Source organism: Pecten maximus, chromosome 1 (assembly GCF_902652985.1).
Source record: "Pecten maximus chromosome 1, xPecMax1.1, whole genome shotgun sequence".
Lineage (NCBI taxonomy): Eukaryota > Metazoa > Mollusca > Bivalvia > Pectinida > Pectinidae > Pecten > Pecten maximus.
Window position 1 is genome coordinate 41,469,393 of NC_047015.1, and position 17,422 is coordinate 41,486,814.

At 35.2% G+C, this 17,422-nt stretch overlaps 1 protein-coding gene and 1 long non-coding RNA gene across 2 annotated transcripts; one reads left to right on the forward strand and one right to left on the reverse strand.

The window, feature by feature from the left end:
* The first annotated feature begins 1,357 nt into the window (after window positions 1-1,357).
* LOC117334020 lies at window positions 1,358-2,292 on the forward strand. The gene is made up of 2 exons (XR_004534024.1): window positions 1,358-1,852; window positions 1,905-2,292. It is a non-coding gene; the product is annotated as an uncharacterized LOC117334020 (long non-coding RNA).
* A 2,920-nt stretch (window positions 2,293-5,212) lies between these two features.
* Window positions 5,213-13,549, reverse strand: LOC117334024. The gene is made up of 3 exons (XM_033893444.1): window positions 13,310-13,549; window positions 7,915-8,039; window positions 5,213-5,882 (listed from the first exon to the last, which is right to left on the reverse strand). Exons 1-3 carry the CDS (start codon window positions 13,380-13,382, stop codon window positions 5,625-5,627), a joined length of 456 nt encoding a protein of 151 aa, XP_033749335.1. The 5' UTR covers window positions 13,383-13,549; the 3' UTR covers window positions 5,213-5,624.
* Between the last annotated feature and the right edge of the window lie 3,873 nt (window positions 13,550-17,422).

Genomic DNA, 17,422 nt, shown 5'->3' on the forward strand with positions numbered 1-17,422 from the left:
TGTCACTTTATATTTTTGCATTCTTTAGTGGTAAAACGACTGATTACAAATATTTGATATCGTTGCAAAAAATATTGACTGTAAGGAATCCATTGGGAGATACTAAGTAGCACTAACTGAACACAATACAAGCTTGATTTTTTTCTTGATAGTAACTCATTCATAGCATGTTTAAACATATGTATGCCATATATATCACAATATTTGTCTACTGTAGGACTCGAACTAGTGACTGTTTGCTCCCTTAATAGACACCCTAGAACTAAGTCAAATATACCAGTAAGCTATTATGCGATATTTTACCCTACATACAACAGAACCGTTTCTAGATTCTAATTCGTGTCGTAACCATGGACATGATCAGTTTTCATCATTAAATCTTAGATAAACTGACTGCACAGTAGTAGATAGAACACAACAAACATTTGCCGAGGTGTAATTTGATTTTATTCCACGCGCTATTTCATTGAATGATTGTTGTCATGGTAACTGATCATGCCTACCGAAATTAACAAGTGAATTAGGTTGCCATGGTTATTGGTCGATCAGGTTATCATAAAAATGTATTCAAATTCATTAGAGCGGGTTGTGTTATCATTTTTGTAGTCTACCATACGTGCTTTTTTACACTAAATTACACTGTCATTAAACGACTGCATTATTAATTATGTACCTGGGTATATCAGATTGTTAATATTTTTGTGTTCAGGAATATAGATTCAAGATAGTATTTCATTAAAACGTTTTCTGAGAACAACAAGCTATTTAATATCCATTACAGAAAAAAGATACGTATGGTACCAAGGGGCTTAGGAGTCATTGTTTGATATCATTACTCGGTGGTTAAAAACTCAACAGAAAGATTCAAAGTTGTATCTAATTGTATTTGCCGCCTATATAACGAACATTTAAGTGTATCTGTCGCCTATATAACCAACATTTAAGTGTATCTGTCACCTATATAACCAACATTTAAGTGTATCTGTCACCTATATAACCAACATCTAAGTGTATCTGTCACCTATATAACCAACATTTAAGTGTATCTGTCGCCTATGTAACCAACATCTAAGTGTATCTGTCGCCTATATAACCAACATTTAAGTGTATTTGTCGCCTATATAACCAACATTTAAGTGTATCTGTCGCCTATATAACTAACATTTAAGTGTATCTGTCGCCTATATAACCAACATTTAAGTGTATCTGTCGCCTATGTGAGGTTCCATTTTTCTTGTGTTATAATCTTGTATTATTTGTTTCCTAATAGTCAGGTGAGTTTATTGATTTATTGTGTCTGGTCGGTTTGGTCAGGTTCTCTGTAGTCTCTATAGTCTCTATAATGATAATAATATGGAGTATAGGTTCTAATTGACAGTGGAGAGATAAGGGTCCAGTTAATTAGTTGGATGAGTCTTATCAGTAGTAGGATTATTTAGACTGGTGTAATAGTCTTAAGGTCCATAGAGTGAATAGGTAGTTATTTCTATAGGTTATACATGTAGTTAAGGATAGTCATAATAAAGTAGAAGCTAGAGTACACTGTAGTTACTTAGTGCCTAGTGTTTATATATAGATATGAGGTCATTAGTGTAGATTTAGTAGGTCTTGTTATATATATAGCTATGAGGTCATTGGTGTTGACTGAATAGGTCTTGTTATATATATAGCTATGAGGTCATTGGTGCGGACAGAGTAGGTCCAGATATATTTAGTATGAGGTCATCTAGGAAGGGGGATGGATGATGTCATTCTAAGAATAGAGAGATAGCAGGAGTAATTATAAGGGGTTGAGACAAAAACAGAGGGGAGTTGAGAGTAGGGAGTTCTTAGAGTAAAGAGATAGAGAGAGGTAGTGTTATAGTGGAGAGTAGGGAGTTCTTAGAGTAAAGAGATAGAGAGAGGTAGTGTTATAGCGGAGAGTAGATTTGGACTTGGGGAAAACTGGAGAAGTTTGGATTCACTTTCCAGGATTCAGTGTAGTTTATAGTTGAATTGTAGCTTAGTTTAGTGCTTTAGTTTTATGTAGTTATTTAGTGACAACTTGAGATGACTTTACTTTACTTTTGGATTACTTTACTTTACTTTTGGGATTACTTTACTTTACTTTTGGGATTACTTTACTTTACTTTTGGATTACTTTACTCGTGAGATTTATTTATCTTTATATTGGGATTTATCGGAAAAGCCTGGAAGACACATTGGAAGTTATTAAATTGATTGGCAAGTAATTTTAATAAACCTTGTTGTTCTGAAATAAACGTATACTTAAATAAAACTGAAGGAATTTTATATACCGGAGTATGTTGTGTTTAATTTCCTCAATTCTTATGAGGTGGTGTCAGAAGAAATAAAGGGCTTATAGAAACCTAACACCTATATAACCAACATTTAAGTGTATCTGTCGCCTATATAACCAATATTTAAGTGTATCTGTCGCCTATATGACCAACAATTAAGTGTACCTGTTGCCTATATAACCAACATGTAAGTGTACCTGTCGCCTATATAACTAACATTTAAGTGTATCTGTCGCCTGTGTGACCAATATTTAAGTGTATCTGTCGCCTATATAACCAACATTTAAGTGTATCTGTCGCCTATATAACCAACATTTAAGTGTACCTGTCGCCTATATAACCAATATTTAAGTGTATCTGTCGCCTATATAACCAATATTTAAGTGTATCTGTCGCCTATATAACCAACATTTAAGTGTATCTGTCGCCTATATAACTAACATTTAAGTGTATCTGTCGCCTATGTGACCAACATTTAAGTGTATCTGTCGCCTATGTGACCAACATTTAAGTGTATCTGTCGCCTATATAACCAACATTTAAGTGTATCTGTCGCCTATATATAACCAACATTTAAGTGTATCTGTCGCCTATATAACCAACATTTAAGTGTATCTGTCGCCTATATAACCAACATTTAAGTGTATTTGTCGCCTGCGTGACCAACATTTAAGTGTATTTGTCACCTATATAACCAACATTTAAGTGTATTTGTCACCTATATAACCAACATTTAAGTGTATCTGTCGCCTGCGTGACCAACATCTAAGTGTATCTGTCGCCTGCGTGACCAACATCTAAGTGTATCTGTCGCCTATATAACCAACATTTAAGTGTATTTGTCGCCTGCGTGATCAACATTTAAGAGAAGGCACCACACTCCAATAAAGAGACTATATCGTATCAAAACTCGATATTCTATTTTTAGTAATGGTGACCCTGACCTTTAGACCCATAAAACATTCGACAACAAACGTTCACAGTATGAAGATGGAACCTTCTAAACGATGCACTATGTAGGACAAGAGTCGTATTTGCCGATGGCCATGTTTGCCAAAAAACCAAATGACCTTAATTAACTTGACACAAAGCAAAAAGACTTCTGACATTTTCAATGGATCAGCGATCAATTAAAGAACTGCTAAGTTGCAGAAATACCCACATGCATCGTGAATATTTTTAGTTAGAGTATTACATGTATATGTGTGTCACATGATGGCTAACATACAGTTGTAACGAGAAAAGCATACTAATGTTAACTTTACTGAAACTATCATGTTTAGGTAGCGGGGATAAAACTTTGTAGATACAATGTACCAGAAAATATTGTGTTCTACTTTCTGTACTGTCATTTTGTTACTGTACGTAATAAAAACACCTAAATAAGGTATATTTTCTAGTACTAATACTGTAGACCATATGACTACAGGTTAAGATTTTACAACATACATGTACATGGAAGACAAAAACAAAGCATTGCGAGGTCTATGCTCACCATCATTGGATTGGTCGGATGTGTCCAATTTTTGTGTGTATGCCTAGTTGTTCCGTTGTGATCACCGTAGTTCTGTTTGTTAGATTATCACTTAGCCTGGATTATTTGACCTAGATTTCTACGGCGGGTGTCGCCTTGACCTAGATTTCTATGGCAATGTCGTTAATGAAGCAAAAGACGCTTATACTTCAGAAACACCTGGTTACATTCTCCTTACACTTTTTCCTGAGTCTGCATGTAAATTTGTAAATTTGTTCGTATGGTGGTCGAGTGGTGCATTGGTAACACACTTGCCTTTCACCTAGGCGTGGGTTTTCCCTGGATGCTCCGGTTTCCACCCAGAGTCAGGTGCTTCAATCCCGGCCAACAAGTGTGATTAATGTAAATTGATATGAATTGTTTCGCAATTTTTGTAAAATAAATATAGTTATGATTTAATTTTGTTCGCATTTTGCCCTTATTCTGTTGATTTTAAGTTTGAACTGGTGTTTCAATTTGATGAGGAATTTCCCTGTTGTTTGTTTTACAGTAAGATGATAATTCGGGTTGTAGGTAAGGAATGTTATACAAAACAACCTTGTGCTGTAACAAAGTATTACATTAATAATATCGGACATACATTTACACCTAAAGTTGGTGATAATAGAGGGTCGATGTGTGATCAATAACAATGTACACCAATGAGTACATCAAACTACGTACACAACATGTGTACATCTATTACATTAGGTCGGTACTCATAGTGACGTCATCGGGGAATACCACGAATTCAGTGTTAATATCAACGGATTGTTTTGTGACAGATACTTATCTCCTTTTGTCCACGTGATTCGACGTTAATAAAATTAGGCTATCAGTTCCATTGGGATATGAAATTTATATTATTGCTGAATTGTAAAAATGGCAAGATGCCATCATCGTATTTTGCGTCATATTGTAAAATGATAAAACAACCCATAGATTTCGGTTAGTGATTTAGTCATATTACCGATATGTTTGAAAACAAAAATGGATGAATATCATATAAGGCAAGCGTTTCAAAAACAAGGTTTTGTTTAATAAAGGAAAACGAGGCCATTGTTTTAGTCATTTAGGCATTGGTGTCATTTTTTTTTCGTTTCATCGGGGTATGAAACAAATTTTGTTTGCGAACTGTATGAATCCGCGTAAAATAATATTGGCATCAACGCTTATAATTAATTTTTGAAATTGATTTTCTAATTTAAAAAAATGTTTTATGTACAAGTTTACTGGTTTTAAATGGGATTCTTTTTCTCAAATCAATACGCAACGTCAATTGTCGTATTGTGATGTCACATTTTTCGCGCCATTCTCGGAATTTCTTTCATAGAAGAATGAAAAGAATTTTTCGACCAATCACATTTGAGTATTTACAATGAAAACAAAGAAAAATTAATTATTGTTAGTTATATAATTATCTATCTTATTATCGATAGTCCTTCTTGACTTCTATGTTCACAGGCTTTAATTAAAAGGAATGGCATCAGCCATTCATTACACAGAAGAAGGATTGCTGAGAGTTTTAACAGCTGAACGGTTTAAACATTGACGTAACTCATGTAGATCTAAAACTATGTGTGTGTTTCTCCTCTGATCACAGTAAGTACATTATAGTGAAATATATCATAATCCATACATAAACGGTTTAAAACACAAATGCATACATTATGTAACAAACATTTAGTCGCCATCTGGATACTGCTATATCACTTGACAGTGTGTACTACTAGTCATGCCAGTTAACAGTGCCTCTTGTCCATAGACTCCATTGTTCAATGTAGATTATAGTCAATGATACTTTTAGGAGATCAGTAGACATTTAGTATTGTCCGTAAACTCCACTGTACAATGTAGACTATAGACAATGATACTGCCAGTAGATTACTAGACAGTTTATAATGTCCCTCACATCCGTTGCCTATATTACACAGTTTGGTACGACAACACGAGTGACACCTTTCCTCGTCCACATCCTCTCCCCAGATACCACAGTGGTTCTTACACACGGACGTACAGCCCCTAGTTAGGCTCATCAGGTCACCATACTGGGAGTCTACTCGTAACACCTGTAATACACAAAATTCACATCTTACATGTGACATTTCACCAGCGAAATAAAATCACGAAACAAGTTATATCAGCTTTTGTTAATCATTTTTCTGTCCCCGGATTTAAGCGTGCAAGGGATCTTATCGTGGAAGGAAACCGGAGTTCACGGAGAAAACCCATGTGATCAGGCAGGTGATCAGGGAATCGAACCCCATTGGCTTAAGTAAAAAAGCGAGTGCTTATTTCCAGAATGTATCGACCAATCCGAGAACAGAATTAAATTATTAAAAATAGTAAATAATGGACATTGTCAATTATGATATGACCTTGGCACAGACATGTTTTGATGTCGGAATGTGACATTCATTATCCCACAATTTCTGACATAAGATATCTGTTGATAAGATAGTGTATCAGTTTAAAGGAAAGCCTAATTAAAAATGCAATATTAACACTTGCCTGTAGATGAAGCTAGCAAAACTCAATGTATGTAGTCATCGATATTTAGGTGTAGTGAGGCTTTCGCAAAAATATCAGATATTAATGTATACAGAACAAATTATCTAAAAATCACTACAAAGTAGCGCTTGAAAAAACAAATTATTTATAAGGGAACAACCAACCAATTGAAAAAATTAATTTTTGAAACATCCCCTGTGTATAGAAAGTTGAGCCAAGGATAAAATGTCTGGCAGCCACTGATTGGCCAGTATGTTATGAAGTAAGAAAATAGATATGTAGCCTGATAGGTAACTATCCATAAGAAATGTTGATATAAACGTAAGTCCGATTGAATTGTTTCCCAAAAGTTCAGGTAATAATAATTAACTGGTAAACATTTCAAATTTTTGAAAAGTTTTACTGCGAAATTCACCCATTTTCAAAATGGCTACCATGGAGAAAATTTGAGCTGAAGGACTCCACTTTGTTTTGATTATGTGTTATATGAGACCCTAAACTTTTGTTATAAACCATAATTGTCATATTGAATTCAAGAATACAAAACGTTAACACCAAAGTCTATGGAAAAATAATTGGTTGGTTGGTCCCTATAAGATACCTCATTTCAAATTTGTAAAAGGGTAAACAATTCAGTTATGAAAATAATAATAAAAAAAAGCAAAAAAAAAAAAAAAAAAAAACCCAACTTATTCCAGGCAGACTGGAAATATGAATTTTGTCGTCTGCATTATATATTGACTTCTCATGACTGCAGCTGAGGCCGATTCATTCGGGTTTTCTTTGTTAGTCGGGCTGAACCAAGGCTTCCACGAAATTGAGTTCGGGAGAGTGGAAGAATAATTGAAAGGGCACTATACGAGTCTAATGACTTGGACATGCTACCGCTCGGTCTCCTCACCACTTTGTCATTCGTTACCTGAGAGTGTAGCTACGTGATTCTCCCGCAGTATAACCGTAGAACAAACCGTTATGATACACTTCGATACATATACTAACACATATCAAGAAAACAAAATCTTGATTAGGTTTTTCTTTGACCTGTTTTGTTTACTCTTGTCGTTATTGACACACCAAGCAGCACCGACTGGTGGATGATTCGGCTATTCTATTAAACTCAATGCTGTTAAACCATGTGTGTATGTAGACATTTATTTTAGATGTTTTATGGAATGTCATACAGAAAAAATCCTTAAATAACAGTATTACGTTTGTGATTAGAATATGTTTCTTATTTTATTCGTGTTAATTTAATATCACCATATCAAAATATTTATCTCAAAACTTAATTCGATTATCGTGTCGTTGGCGTGATATGACACCACCTTCATTCACATCTGAAACGATTAACATGGTAAAAAACAATAAAGACAATACGACGAATAATGATATAGGTAATAATAAAGAAACCATAATAAGATATTCTATTTTAAGTGCGGTAATGAGAAACCACATCTTTAGCAATACTCCATCAAAATGTGCGTAATCAATACATTGTACATTGCCAAGTAGAATGATACATAATGGGGTATTTGGACGACAGTAAAACCGATAGGATGAGTGCACTGGTTCATTAAAAAACCTTCTTACCCGACAGAAAGGTTCATCTGGAGCACACGTGACCACTTCTGTTTCATTAGGTGAATTGACACAGGGGTCACTTGACACTGTAGTCGTGCATGTGTAACATGTCAGGTTATAAGCATAGACTCGGTCTGTAATTGAACAATATATGGGGATTAGGCTCGGTCTGTAGAGGAACAAAAATATATATTGTAGAGTAATTTATACCAACTTTGTTGAAATATACAACACAACAACAAAACTGTTTTCAAACAGTATTTACGCATACAGACGATCGATAATTGCCGGAGATTTAAATGATAGAAGTAGAACCAATTACTATACCTAATATTTCCCCAGAAGCGGCAAAGAAGAAACTGATAAAATCAAACATTTCGAAATCCTCACGACCGGACATGATTCATCCTAGGGTTCTCAAAGAGGCTGGTAATGTCATAAGTCATCCATTATCGTTAATATCTAAAACATCCATAGAGACAGGGAAACTGAGGATTGGAAATGTGTTAATATAACGGCAATATTTAAGAAAGGAGTTCGTAAGGAAGCTTCAAACTACAGACCAGTGAGCTTGACTAGTGTTGTTTGCAAGATACTTGAGTCATTAATCAGAGAATAAATTATGATCCAAAAGCACAATTCAGCTTCATAAATGGTAGATCTACTGTTCCACAACTTCTTAATGTCATGGGGAGATGGATAGATATTTTGGATAATGGAGGATGCGTGGATGTTATATACTGTGATTTAAGAAAGCCTTTGATAAAGTCCCTCATCAGCAACTCGTACATAAACTCTCAAAATATGGAATTGCTGGCCAATTTTCCTCTTGGATTACAACCTTTTTACTTGGAAGAAAATAACGAGTCTCAGTGAACGGTGAAACATCACAATGGAATCCAGTAATAAGCGGTATACCACAAGGATCTGTGTTGGGACCACTTCTCTTTGTATTATATATAAATGATACGCTGACGTAATGAGCAATGAAACCGGAACTTATCTTTTTGCCGACGACACGAAAGCATTTAGAACAATTAATAATGAACAGGATTGTAAAATTCTTCAGCAAGATATATTTTCGTAAAACAAATGGTCAGAAACCTGGAAACTAAAATTCCATCCAGAAAAATGCAAAATGATGCGTGTCGGATATACAAATATGGATCCCTATAACTACAAACTGAAAGAAAGTGCTCAACCATTTGTTGACTCAGAAAAAGATATCGGTGTCACCATAGATAATAACTTTACATTTGATAAACAGATCTGCGACAATGGAGTACATAAACCCCATACAGCTTTAAAATGTTATACACGGTTTTAGTAAGACCTCATATCGAGTATGCGGTCCAAGTCTGGTGTCTTCATCTGGTGAAATATATAGAAACAATAGAGAATGTTCAACGTCGAGCAACAAAACAAGTTCCTGGTCTGTCTAATCTGTCATACTCTGAACGTCTGCAAAAACTGTCACTACCAATGTTAGCATATAGACGGTCTCGTGGAGACATGATTGAGGTCTATAAAATCATCTCCGGAAAATATGACAAGGAAGTCGCAAAATTGTTTTCCGTAAATGTAGGGCAAATCACTCGCGGACTTAACTTAAAAATACATAAAGGATTCTCAAGATTAGATGTCAGAAAATATTCTTTCACGCAGAGAATTGTGGATATGTGGAATAGTCTCCCATTTGATGTTGTAAATGCCATAATTAAACAATTCGAATAAAAACTTGATGAACATTTGAAAAATCAGCCACAAAAGTACTGTTTCAAAGAGAAAATCAAGCTGTGAACTAAACAATTATCTACTACTAAAAAGTATTTCAATAACTTTATTACGAGCTGACAATCAAAGGATGTAAATCCTGTACATATTTCATGAATGCTGTCAGAATAAATCTATGTATCTATGTAAAACAATTTGCTCTGTAAAATACATTTATTAATAATGCCAGCCCGTGTATAAAGCATATTGGAATCATATTAAAACAAATGTTCTGCGACAAGTTCAAATCATTTCGATACTGCTTAGATTAATAAAATTGTTACGAAGTTTGCTGTAGTAAATATAAGTTTTCAATTAAGTGTATTTTTTCAAGAGAAAATATATAACTTAATGCAATTTGTTAATATATATAAACATATCTAAACAATAATTATTATTTTCCTATGCTTCGGTAGAAACATGGATTTATGAAAAAAGTGTATTGATTTCAAACTGTGGGCAAAATTAATATTCCACTCTCATGGGTTGATAAATCGACTTCAGCTTAAGGGGGATATGCTTGCATAATGCATTATCAACACTAAATACTAATCAATGTAACATGGAATAAGATATTAAAGGATTGTACTAAAGACATAAGACATTAACACCTTCAATACACCTTTCGTCATTCTAGGACATACCAGTGATACTACGGGCACAAAGCGTCTATGACAAGTTTTAATTTGATTACTCCCTTAGGCCTGTTGGTGGTTTCCATTCATAACCAGTACAAGCAAATAATTTCATTTGAACAAAAAATTGATAGCTTTTGTTTAAAACTATGAATACGATTTCGGAGTAAGTTTCCAGAATGTTTAATCTAACCAAACTATCGATTAACCAATTTATGACACTACCTTAAATTAGCCCAAGGACTAAACAGCTGTATGATACTGTATTTTATTTTGGCTCTACTGTATCTATCTCTCGATTCGTATTATAAAGTGTTAATATCTTGTGTGTCTTTTGCAAACTCGTTAGAGTTCTGAACAGCTCCATACATTGTTCCTTCATCAATCAACTTTTTTCATCTTGTTATATTGCGTCATGTTGACCTTTAAAGTTTTTTTTTTTTTTAGAATTTAGCGGACTGAAGCCAATCAACATATTCCAAGATGACTTATTATCTGTTTAATGTACTTTTGATGCATATTTTCGTGAATCTACTTGTCAACTTCTAAGGACTGTATTAAGTGTAACATTTGCAATGCTAGACAATGGGAAGGAGTGGTATATTTATAGACGACAAGAATTTCCTGTAACTATTGGTATTAATGGTTCACGTTGATCTCCTACTAGGACCTTGATCACCCGTGTGGGCGACACGGCATCATTCACTTTAGATATTTGTCACGCAACGGGACATGCTAGATACATACATCACTAAGGCACGGTGCCTCAAATAGTTACTGCTCCACAGACGAAGGCTACTTTGTTTATTTGGGAGCGAAAACATGAGGCCGCAAAAGGGCTACCGATTTGTTTATTGCCATAACGTAATCATTTTGCGGCACATTCTACTCTAAACGATATCACGGAAGTTAGTCAGACTGCCACTTGTTAAACGAGAATAAATGCGTACAACAAAGAATGCAAGTTAAACAAACAAAATTAGGAGTAACTAATTATACTTTTGAATTCATTGAATGCCATTGATATTTTGCAAAACTAAACATTTTTATTGTCCGTAACATCACATAGATGGTGTCGAGACGAAATCAAAGAAACAATGTACGTCAAACAATATGCCGTGAGGTAGAAATGGCTTTAGATGTGATATTCTCTATAGCGTTACCATGGTAGCACGTTTTGCTTACATACATTTCTGCATGAAGCCAACAGTTAAATTCTGGAGAACAGTAGCAATTACCTTCTTTTTACCCAATTAAGGCGAATCACTTAATGTATAAATCGATAAGACAGAGATTACACGTAAAGACTGCGCAATGTATAACAAAGCTTTTGATGGCGACGGATCGACAACTTATCAAATTACTATGGCGATCATCGAGGCAGCAACATACCCGCCAGTTACTATGGAAATGACATTGATGTTTTAACGGAGCTATGGCAACGTTGTTGATTAAAGTTTAGATAACATTGTCATTAATTTGGAACAGAAATAGGGCAAACTGATACTAATACATTGTATATCGAAAAAACTGATACTTATACATTGTATATAGGAAAAACTGTTACTAATGCATTGTATATAGGACAAACTGATACTAATACATTCGATATAGGACAAACTGATACTTATACGTTGTATATAGGACAAAGTGATACTAATACTAATACATTGTATATAGGACAAACTGATAATAATACATTGAATGACGTTTCCGTACCTTCACAATTCATCTTTTCCTTCTATGACAACAACCAAATAGAGCGCAAAAATACTTAAACCATACCGTTATATTTGAAACGTGGCATATACATTAAACATCTTTACATACACTGCTGATATTATAAGGTAGGGCACCACGTTTACACGGACACATGACTTGCTAGGTTGTCGACTCTTACTGACAGGTCACCACGGTTACACGGACGCCTGACTTGCTAGGTTGTCGACTCTTACTGACAGGTCACTACGGTTACACGGACGCCTGACTTGCTAGGTTATCGACTCTTACTGACAGAGCACCACGGTTACACAGGCTCATGACCTGCTAGGTTGTCGACTCTTACTGATAGGGTATTACGGTCACACGGACGCTTGACTTGCTAGGTTGTCGACTCTTACTGACAGGGCACCACAGTTACACGGACTCATGACTTGCTAGGTTGTCGACTATTTGTGATAGGACGTCACGGTCACACGGACGCCTGACTTGCTAGGTTGTCGACTCTCGGTGATAGGACGCCACGGTTACACGGACGCTTGCCATGCTGGTTTTTGTAAATTTGCTGATACGACACCAGAAGTACATTGCCAAGGTTCTAAACTCTCATTAATACGACACAATCTTTTTGCTAGGCTGCGCTGATGCCCATCTTTTTATTGCTTAAAACATCCAGCAGTTGAGTCTGTGTAAGAGGTCTGATCAGCGAAAACAACACAACATAGCAACACATATATAATACACTGGAATGTCAACTAAACGGTGTTAAATCTGTAACAATTTACATGTCGATACAAAACGAGAACAGAGGTGACAACCAATATAGTTTATAATCGTGGAAAGTTAGTACTCCGGAATATTACCATGTCAGAAACCACATGTCCCATGAAGAACGCGCCATTGTGTCACCCGTTAGGAATGTACAAGATTGTGAGAATGTCCTTTTTATTTTTGATTCAAAACAGCAATTTGAAATATTTCGATATTGAAATCCCAGACAAGATAAGCCATTGCTCACCATATCCTCACCATATTTTCTTACTTAACATAAATAATCAACGATGCTATCATTAGAAGGCAATGGGGATTTGTTAATTGTTACCGAGTATTATTTAACGATATAGTGTAATCAAAAGTAGCCACGTTTGTCATATTCCTAAGTTAGTAGAACATATCGTTAAGTGTATAAGAACAGTCTCATATCATTTATACTAATACACTGGGAAAGTAATTATGCAACAACAGGCCAGCTGTTGCTCTATGACATATATACTTACGGTTACATATATATACCAGTAGGACTCCGATAAAAACACATCTCACATAGCTGACAGAATCACAACGTGCCATACTCGAATGAATCCAATTATCAACTGCTCACATCATTACAGTCGTTGTATCCATAGCGGTTAAGGTTAGTTGCCAAATACCAAGGAAATGATTCACGTGTTTTGCAAGTCAAACTGTTAGCCTTCTGATCCAACCGTCATATCTGTTAGCTTCTGATCAACGAGATCCAATTAGTGTTTATCGACGTATTTAATCGATAACTACAGGTAACAGTGGCAACAGTATGTACGCCAGAATTTCCTAGCGTGTGGCTGTTGTCTCATCGGGGTCTCATATGTTGTTGTAATCTTTTTTTCATTTGCACAATATATCGATAATGAAATGCATTTGGTTTGCATTATCATATCATATCTAATATGCTGTCATTGTCACACTGTATTTATGTATTGCTTAGTTATATAAGCCAAAAAGGGAACAAATTGTCAGCAAATATTGGTACAAAGGCCTAGTGGCATAATCACAATATATATTTACATATGTATATCGCCCGCTGACCACACCATTTACATTTTACGGTTTCAACCAAGACAACGAAAACAGGCATTTGCCTTGTCACGCTTTGAGGTCGACGACATGAAAAAGGTTAGGCCTTGTAGCCAAGCATTGTCATAACATTGGCGTTTGATTGATGGACTTCACTGCATTGTCATCTTTAACGTGCTGTGTTAGAATATTTTAAATTCACCGCGATCGATAAGCTGTTTAAGACCGAATGAGTAAATGCAAATTGCTTGTTTACACGTCTTGGGTTGCGTGTTTCTTTCTGTGGAGGGGGTATCAACCTTTGGTATTCGACCCTTATGATGGAAACACAATGTCCATTGCTGTAGTTTGCTTGGGAGATGAGATAACGGGCGAGTAGATGTCACTGTACATATAGCTTGGACGTGTGATAGAACGTCCACTTAAGTCATGCCCTTAACGCCATCATATCCCGAGGTGGTAATAGATTCAGCTCGGACTGACGACTACTTATGGATAGAAACCATTGATGGACAGGCATCGATTTCCTGACCAGAGAAGCATGATTTGTCAACAAACACAACGAAGGTCACCGTGGAGGTTACGACGAAGGAAATGCCAGAAATATAATGCCTTTTAGACCCACCTGACAATGTCGTTATGGGTTTTATGTATTGTGAGTCCACCTTGTGGGCATATAATAAAAAAAACTATTCGCAATTAACTTAACAATGTACTAATATTTTCATATGCGTAGACATTATTCGATATTATTATACATTTTATACTTGCTTATAAGTTGTATTGCTTATTGATACTGTATAGTTGGTAGTATTTGCGGGGTATTTATTTAGCTATATTCGCGATAAATAGGCAAAATACCTAACTCGCGAATATTATCATTGTATGTTTAGGTAATTATTCCAAAAAAATGAAAAGCCGATTTTGTGCGAAGGTTAAAACCATGAGATAGTGTCAACTGGGACAACCGCAAAACGTTGGCCCTGCGAAATTAAACAAATATAAGTAATTAACCTCCTAAATGTACAAAAGACTCACGAATTACTAGCATTTTAATACAAATCGAGAATTGTATGCATTAGAATCGAAAAAAAGGATTATAACAGCATGATACAGTGATATCGTCCTTCTTGTGTTCGTCAGTCATAGTAAGGGTCTAAAGAGTCTGGATAGGAAGGTACGACAACTCCATAATCTAATACGATTATAAATGTGTGACAAATGGTACCCTCCTTGCCTTACTGCCCTGGAGTATGCCGTAGCTTTATTCGTCTTGCTAGACAACACTGACGAATGGAGCTTGGAGAACAGTCAACAACAATCACGCTTTTTGCATTAGAAAACAAACACTTTGGAATAATCAATATTTGTTTGACAAATTATCGGATACTACGTTAGGTTGTATTTTAGTGTGTGGTATAAATCAAATTAGAGTGATGGTGTACAGTATCAAAAGGAAATGATGAGATGACACAAACAAAGGCAAATGTTGCTGTTTATATATTATGTGTACGGCCTGATTTATTTACCATGTAGACGACGGAAATGGCACCAAAAAAAGGCAGCGGTCACAGCAACAAAGGGAGGAATGATGCGTGTCTAACGACTGATAAGATTGTTAGATATATATTACATTTTTCTTATTAGTCATTTCTAATGAAAGGGTCATGATAAAACTAATTTAGGAATTAGGAATGGGGCAGTGTTCTTTATAACTGAAAAAAAAACCCAAACATTATATAACTTTGCACTGTATCATGCCATGCTAGATGCACAAGAGATCTTTATGATGTCTAAAATCAACCATTTAATTATATATCGTTTTCTATGTAAACATAATTACATTTGTCATTTGTATATCTTGCGCGTAGCTACGATCGTATGGACCATGCAAATACAAATTGTAGGCCAGAAAAATTGTACTTACCGTCTACATTGTATGATTGGCAAAAACAGCCAAATTTAGGATATTCATCACCATCGACACTGTCTCACATTTAGGTTCTTCCCGTAGGCTGTGACCCGACTAAATGCTTAAAAATGGTACTTGTTGTCATCTGCGTTATGTAAGCATACATTGTAGTGGGTCAGTTCTAGAGGAAATACATGTACTATAAATCGGTCCTATTTTAGTAAGTGATGTTATAAAATAGCCGTATTGTGTTTGTTAGGATGATAAACAATAGCAATTAATCAACAGTGTTTTATCAATATGTACGTAACTGTAAGAAAAAAAAATCATGATATTGACAAGTAATAACATTGTGTTGGAAAAGACGATCAACATTATAAAAATTCAACATATTTATTAATATATGTAAATTACTGCACTGTATTTTATCATGAAGTTGTTGCTATCATGGTATTGCTATTTTGTGTGATCTACTCTATTAGTGTAGCCATACGTTATTATGATTTTGGTTAGTGTTGGTGTACCCATACGTTAATATGAATTCAGTGAGTAGTGGTGTAACAATACGTTAATATGAATTTGGCGAGTAGCGGTGTAGCCATATGTTATTATGAATTCGGTGAGTAGTGGTGTAGCCATATGTTATTATGAATTTGGCGAGTTGTAGTGTAGTTATATGTTATTATGAATTGGGCGAGTGATGGTGTAGCCATATTTTATTATGAATTTGGCGAGTAGTGGTGTAGTTATATGTTATTATGAATTTGGCGAGTGATGGTGTAACCGGGATACACCACATGTGTGTATATTGATTAGAGTAACTGTACAGAATGATAAAGAGTACCTATGGTGTAAATGCCCTTACCACATTGTCGAATAGAATTATTATGAAAATGTACATATTCAAGAAATAATTAACGATGATTCGTGTATTATTGCAGGATATACAACGAGGACGAGAATATTTTGCAATTAAATTAATAACGAAGGCCGCAGGCCTGAGTTATTAATTAAAATTGCAAAATATTCGAGTCCGAGTTGTATATCCTGCAACAATCCACGAGTCAAAGTTGATTATTTCTATTCTACAACGTACTGTTTAGTTCTTAGATCGACATCTTTCTAATAGAAAAACAGCAAAGAAACCCCGAGAAAACCTTGTGATTTATTTCTTGAGTATTACATTATTTGTTGATAAAATATACAGGCAATACAGTTACTGCAATCAAGAGCATCTTTCATATGGCATTGATTTTGAAAATAAAAAAAGGGATAAAAAAAAGAAGAAAAAAAGTGGGCCTCCGTAGGATTCGAACTCGCGTCGTGATAAAAATTAATGAAAGACTAACCTATTAGCCCACTAGGCTATGGTGACCTTAAATAAAACGGGTGAAAATTAGATATATAAAATTGTTACAGCCGTGACTCCCGACCGTGTAGTATTGGCACGAGCGTGTATTATTGGAAAATAATACATAATTTTAAACCAATCAAAACTGGCGTTGCATAGCAAACATGGTAGAATACCGCGTAACAGTTTAGTTATAGTGATGAAATTCGTTTTGTTATGGTATAATAAAAGATACACGCTTTGCTGCGGTGTCATTATTTTTTGTTTTCATGTAGATAGAAACTATTACAATGA

Bases quoted from the DNA above. Each gene is read 5' to 3' on its own strand.
- LOC117334024 (XM_033893444.1), bottom strand. From the start codon at position 13,382: ATGGCACGTTGTGATTCTGTCAGCTATGTGAGATGTGTTTTTATCGGA. The intron at 8,040-13,309 runs GTAAGTATATAT...GTTCAATTACAG, and splicing joins ACTGGTATATATATGTAACC to ACCGAGTCTATGCTTATAAC. The intron at 5,883-7,914 runs GTAAGAAGGTTT...TGTGTATTACAG, and splicing joins CAGATGAACCTTTCTGTCGG to GTGTTACGAGTAGACTCCCA.